Source organism: Abrus precatorius, unplaced genomic scaffold (assembly GCF_003935025.1).
Source record: "Abrus precatorius isolate BTA unplaced genomic scaffold, Abrus_2018 Scaffold8, whole genome shotgun sequence".
NCBI lineage: Eukaryota > Viridiplantae > Streptophyta > Magnoliopsida > Fabales > Fabaceae > Abrus > Abrus precatorius.
In genome coordinates, this window is record NW_020874428.1 from 34,857,511 (window position 1) to 34,863,726 (window position 6,216).

Genomic DNA, 6,216 nt, shown 5'->3' on the forward strand with positions numbered 1-6,216 from the left:
TAACAAATTCTACATAAATAATAATAATTTGGTATATTGCATGGGTATTTCAAAAATATAAATTAAAAGAAAATTATTTTATTTTAATTTAAAAATATAATGATGTGATATATATTATTTAAAAAAATAATAATAAATAGAAATATAACTTTATGTTTAAAAAAATCATCATTAAATAACATTAGATTTGAACTTAGTGAAATAACACTATCGTTTTAAAAATTTATGTTGCACAATTACTTAAATTAAAATTTCTGACAAAAGTATTTAAAAAATAATAAATAAATTGACTATAAATGTGTGTGAATACAATAAAATTTTAGATTGTTGCATCAATGCTTTGAGTTTAAAAAAAAAGTCTATATACATGATATTTATAATAAATTTAAATAGTAATTTTATTATTTTATTAAAATTGAGGCTTAACTTGATTAACCTATTAAAAAATGCTCTTATAAATATACATACATTGAGGAAATATTTCACTAAACAGTCTAATAGATATTATTAAGAATATCTTACCGTGTTTTACGCGGTAAAGGACTGAAAACAATATGTTAATAAAAATTCATGATTTTTAAAGGAGATTACAACATAATCATGGAAGTAGCTGAGCAAGAAAATTTGTTGCCTATATCAACACTAAACACGCAACATGCTTTGCTGAACATATTCAAATGTATTATGTATAAATTTGAAGACTTTGAAATTTAATTGAGTAGATAAACAGGGAATAATTAAATAGTTATAAAAAAAAAAAAGTGGGGGTCAAGCGAAGTAGCAAAATGCAAAAAGCTTACAGGGTTAAAAAAAAAAGAGTGATATTTAAGAAATAGGTTTAATTTATGATTAAAGTATGGATTCTATTTATAAATGTGTGCCGGGGATAAAGCATTGATGAATGGCGGTGGAAGGCATGAATGGGCGTCTCCGAAAATGCTAAAACTTTGTTAGGCATGACATGAAGTTTTGTGTTGTGTTTTGGTAATTTAAATTTTCAAGCAACACAGGTAAAAAAAACAGAGCAAGAAAGAGAGAGAGAAAGAAAGATAGAGTGTGTCCCATTCCCATCCCCCACACAAAAGGTGGTGGGAAAAAAGTTCTTTTTGTACACACTGCGATGATGGCGATGATGATGCCTGCAATCTCCAACACAAACACAAACAGCTATTCTTCTCTCTCTTATCACACTCACTCTCTCATCTTCTTCCCTCGCAGCCATGGTTAATTCCTTTTCGCTATGCAAATTCACGAGAAGAAGCCAATGAAAGTTGTGACCATGGAGACTCAGAAGAAGTGCGGGTGTTGGGCTGTTCTTAAACGCGGCGTTAGAGGTGCGTGCAAACCTTCAGCTTCCAGAGACTCTGCTAACACTATCCCTCGTACTAGTCTCGTTTATGATGCAGGTATATGTAGAAAATGTTTCGGTGCTGGAAATTTCTCTTCGCTTTTTGAATCTCAACCACTACTTGTAATGCCACCGTCTCACGAATGCTCCATTTCTCCTATCACTCTCCCCTGTTTTCTCTGTTTCTGAACCTCCTTCTCAATCTGCAACACTTTGATTCTGGGTTTGCTTAAAATCATGAATTTTCTGGGAAAGCTTTAAAAAAAAAACAAAAACAGAAGACCTTTTGTGGCAGGCATTTTTATGGAAGTTTAATCATGATGTGTGTAGTTAAAAAGATGGATCTTTTTCAACTTTCTCGTGCTTTCCCAGAACCCTTTTCTCCTTCTTCCTACTCTACACACTAAAAGCATTGCCAACTGCATGATTCCTTTGAAGGAACATGGGGTGCAAAGAGGAAACTAGTCCCTCTTGCGAAATTCAAAAAGATTTCTGGTTTTCATTCCGGTAGAGTTTGAGCAAGTTTTCTGATTTTTCAAGTTTCAAACAGTGAATTATTTTAACCGTTGTGTTATGATGGTTTCATTTCAAATACATTGTCAGATCCAAAACGAAAGCTAAATGCAATTATAATCTATTTCACGAATAAAGTAGTTAAAATTTCATGAAGGAAGCCTTCATATTCTTTTGTGTTGCTGCAGCAACTGAGACAAGATACCTGAATGCTAGCAATAGAGAATTATGTCCTCCCAATGAAGATCGATTATCTTCTGATAATCCTGATCCACAGCCTCAGGAAAAAAAGGCTCCTTGCCAGCTTCTTCAATTTACATTTCAAGAACTCAAAGCTGCTACTGGAAATTTCAGACCTGATAGCATTCTTGGTGAGGGTGGCTTTGGTTATGTTTTCAAAGGATGGATTGAGGAAGACGGAACTGCCCCGGCAAAACCCGGGTCAGGGATTACCGTGGCTGTCAAAAGCTTGAAGCCAGATGGTCTTCAGGGCCATAGAGAATGGGTGGTTAGTAAAATATCTGCTTTGGGTTAGTAGGTCAATATTGTAAACAATTGTTTAGGACATGCTGGAGATTAGATTGTGACATGGCATTTCATCAATGCAGGCTGAAGTTGACTTTCTTGGACAGCTTCACCACCCTAACCTTGTGAAACTCATTGGTTACTGTATCGAAGATGATCAGCGGCTTCTTGTTTATGAGTTTATGACCCGTGGAAGTCTAGAAAACCATCTATTCAGAAGTGAGTTTTTCTACCCTTAACTTTCTACATGGGATTATACGGAGTGTTATATCTAGAGATTATGTCGTAACAATTTATTGGTTTCTTACACAAATCATTCCTGTTGCTTGAGAATAAATCCAAAACCAATGAATTGTTACAAAGTCATCTGGTTTGTTTAATCTGAGACTTTTTGCAAACATTGTATAATTCTTTCTTAGCTGGTGTATGTTTTTTATGGCTTTTTTCCCTTATAGGAATTATTTGTTGGAGCAATTAACACTGGCTTGTTGAATTCACAACTGATTATTGTCTTTTCTACAAAAATTAAAATTAGCTAGCCAAAATATCATATCATTTAAGACCTTTGCCAGCATATAATATCATGAAGTGTTTTATGAGCAGTAGCCAATGACTGTATAAAGTAAAAACAAGAATTTAGACACACTATGGATATTGGAAATCCTCTGTATATTATCAAATAAAACACAGTATTCCGAGGAAATGAACAAGAAATTTAATGTATCTGATAAAGATATTTCAGATTTTAATGGATGTTTAGAGAAATTTTCATAACCTCTTTTCATAGGTTATACTCTTTACAAAACATATTCCAGATCAGCTAATAACTTGTCCTTTTTACTCTTTATTTGCCTTTTCCCTCTTGTTGCTTCAATATTTTTTATGAAGATGATAGATCTATAAATCTGGATACCTTTCTGCTAGTTATTCTGTTCTGGTCCTCTTTCTCTTAATCCTTATATCTTACAATAAAGTAATGATTTTGCCAACTGCTTGAAGGAACCGTACCTCTTCCATGGTCCAACAGGGTTAAGATCGCACTTGGCGCAGCAAAAGGATTGGCCTTCCTCCACAATGGTCCAGAACCAGTCATTTATAGAGATTTTAAAACATCAAACATTTTGCTTGATACAGTATGTGGCTAGTGATATCTGTTTCTTCGAAGCATTTTTTTTTGGGGATTAATTACTAATGTGTAGTGTTATATAGGAGTACAACGCAAAGCTTTCAGATTTTGGTCTAGCAAAAGCAGGGCCTCAGGGAGACAAGACACACGTTTCTACTAGAGTTGTTGGAACTTATGGTTATGCTGCTCCAGAATATGTCATGACAGGTAAGAATGTAGCAGTAAGTAGCTTGAAAGGACAAGAACCACTAGAGCCTCTGGATATCTTGTGCTAAACGTTGTATTATGGATTATAATTTCTGCCACAAAGCAGAACATTATGTAAAAGCAGCACACACCAATCATTCCAAAATGCATTTGATTCCTTTGCTGAGGCTGCAATTTATTTATAAATGTCATGGAGAAGATTGTGATGATCCCCTGGGTATCATGTAAAGATGATTGACTTGTATTTATTTTGTTATTTTCTCTGTTTACATGTCATTTTATCTTCAATACTCCCAACATTGGCATCTCATATGCATGTCCTAGAATTCAATGTGATCTCTGTGACCTGTAACTAACTAACCATAATTAACTCTGATGACATCTTTAAAATTATTTCCTGTCTCAAGTGCAAGACCTGTGAGAATTAACCATTGAAGTGATTTTCTGTTTATTTTTTACCAGGACACTTGACAGCTAAAAGTGATGTTTATAGCTTTGGAGTGGTGTTACTTGAGATATTAACAGGAAGAAGATCAATGGACAAGAAGCGCCCAAGTGGGGAACAAAACCTTGTTTCATGGGCTAGGCCATATTTAGCCGACAAGCGAAAACTGTACCAACTTGTGGATCCTCGCTTGGAACTAAATTATTCTCTAAAAGGAGTGCAGAAAATTTCCCAGTTAGCTTATAATTGCCTCAGTAGAGACCCCAAATCCCGTCCTAACATGGATGAAGTTGTGAAGGCTCTGACTCCATTGCAGGATCTTAATGACCTGGCAATTTTGTCTTATCACTCTCGTTTGTCTCAACAAGGGAGACGAAAGAAGAAAGATGGAACTCCTCAGATCACTTACACGCAATCAAAGAGCATCAGGGCTTCTCCCCTGAATACTGGCAAGCAGCATCGATGATGGGAAGTGATCCTCTTCTTTATTGCTGGCTCAATCATTGATTGAAACTAAGGTTGAAATGCCTCCTTTGTTGTTGTTGTTATTGTTGTTGTTGTGTGGAGATGGACATTTCAAGCTTACATGATTTTTGGGTGTTTAAAATATGTCAGGGCCAGAAGAATGATGGAAGAGTAATGATATATTGATTTTATTTGTGCTCTTTTCTTAGAGAGCTAACCATCAATGTGGAAAGAAATTTGCCATTTGCTAATTCTGTAATTGAGAAATTCCCTCTATGTATATGAAAGGCCTCACATTTCAGAAAATCTTTTGGAGCAGCCTGAATCAGTTGCATTTGCCAGTGGAAATAGAAATAACAATTTTCTACATTAGTGGTCAGAATTTTATACTTTCTTTAAATCGGTTGAATCAAATCATACTTCTAGTTTACACACAACATATGCGTGCTTCCTTAGAGTATTATGCATCTTCGGTATCATTCATTGCAATGCGTATAGATAGTAGTAGACTTTGGGAAATTAAGGCCACTAAGCAAGATAAAGTTAAGTTGTTCGATATCCTTAATTGGTTAGACACATATTCGTTGCTGGACAATCTATCAGACCCTAAATAAATATATAACTTAACCGGGTAATGTTCAAAAATCTGAAAAATCCACCCGAATCAGGATATATACTTGGTACTATCATGGAGAGCATATATGTCTTTATGCATAGCATAATTGTCTGTGGACTGTATTCTGTTGTGTTCCTTGATAATTTGCATTGGAAAAAGGCACCTGAATTTGCTTTAAGTTATTCGTTTTTGTAAGAGAAGTAGCCACACAATTTCCTTTTTATATCAAAACAGTATTTATTTATAGATTCTGCTTACCGTCAGTATGGAAACTTAATGCCAAATCTAGTATCAATCATGCTGTAATCTTTCGTAAGCTCACACCTTTCTTTCTTTTAAAGATCCCTCCCATGAGAGATTGGGCTTAAGTATTCTTTTTCATGGGCACATGATTAGTCTTTTTTTAATTGATTTGACATTATAGATAATAAAGGTGTCCCAATCAAGCTAATATTTTGATTGGCTATGTTGCCACCATCTCTACAGTTCTGTCAGAGGCAAGTCATCCATTCTTAAATTAGAAAGTTCAAGAAAATTTTCTCGGCTTAATAGTAGCCAATTTCCTCGTTCATGACATGGGATTTAAGTTTATGATTATGGATCTAAAACTAACTTCATATTGCAAAATTTCTCATAGAACAAGTAACCTTAAAAAGAAAATTTTAGCATTCAAACTTTGTGCTAAAAAAATAATTTAATTAGAAGAGTGGACTGGAGATAGCAAGAATCAAACTTTAATTCTTGGTCAAATAAGTTTTTGATACACAATTGTCTTGCGACTTGAAGATGTTAGGTGCAGACCTTTTTTAATCAATATTTATACTTAACATGGTGTCCACCACAAAGTGGATCATTGTGTTGTTTGTTTTTTGGTAAAAGAAATTGAGACATCTCTGTACTCCTCATCCTGTACTTTGTAGCCAGATTCTTTAGATTGTTACAACATACAAAATTTACCTCGGCAAGATTAG

The 6,216-nt window shown here is 34.4% G+C and overlaps 1 protein-coding gene across 2 annotated transcripts; it reads left to right on the forward strand.

Moving 5' to 3' along the window:
- Positions 1–896: 896 nt before the first annotated feature.
- Positions 897–4,997, forward strand: LOC113848012 (probable serine/threonine-protein kinase PIX7). 2 transcript variants are annotated; one of them, XR_003501798.1, is made up of 7 exons: positions 935–1,334; positions 2,050–2,369; positions 2,470–2,605; positions 3,386–3,519; positions 3,596–3,719; positions 4,182–4,682; positions 4,780–4,927. XR_003501798.1 is itself a non-coding variant. In XM_027477360.1 (6 exons), the coding sequence occupies exons 1-6, from the start codon at positions 1,241–1,243 to the stop codon at positions 4,628–4,630; spliced, it is 1,329 nt and encodes a 442-aa protein (XP_027333161.1). In that variant the 5' UTR covers positions 897–1,240; the 3' UTR covers positions 4,631–4,997. The 2 variants fall into 2 exon arrangements, 1 of the variants encoding a protein (XP_027333161.1); XM_027477360.1 differs by having other exon boundaries at positions 897–1,406; positions 4,182–4,997.
- Positions 4,998–6,216: the final 1,219 nt, after the last annotated feature.

Excerpts from the sequence above, each read along its gene's own strand:
- LOC113848012 (XM_027477360.1), top strand. The coding sequence starts at position 1,241 with ATGCAAATTCACGAGAAGAAGCCAATGAAAGTTGTGACCATGGAGACT. Across the intron at positions 3,520-3,595 it reads CAAACATTTTGCTTGATACA|GAGTACAACGCAAAGCTTTC; the intron begins GTATGTGGCTAG and ends AGTGTTATATAG. Across the intron at positions 3,720-4,181 it reads TCCAGAATATGTCATGACAG|GACACTTGACAGCTAAAAGT; the intron begins GTAAGAATGTAG and ends ATTTTTTACCAG.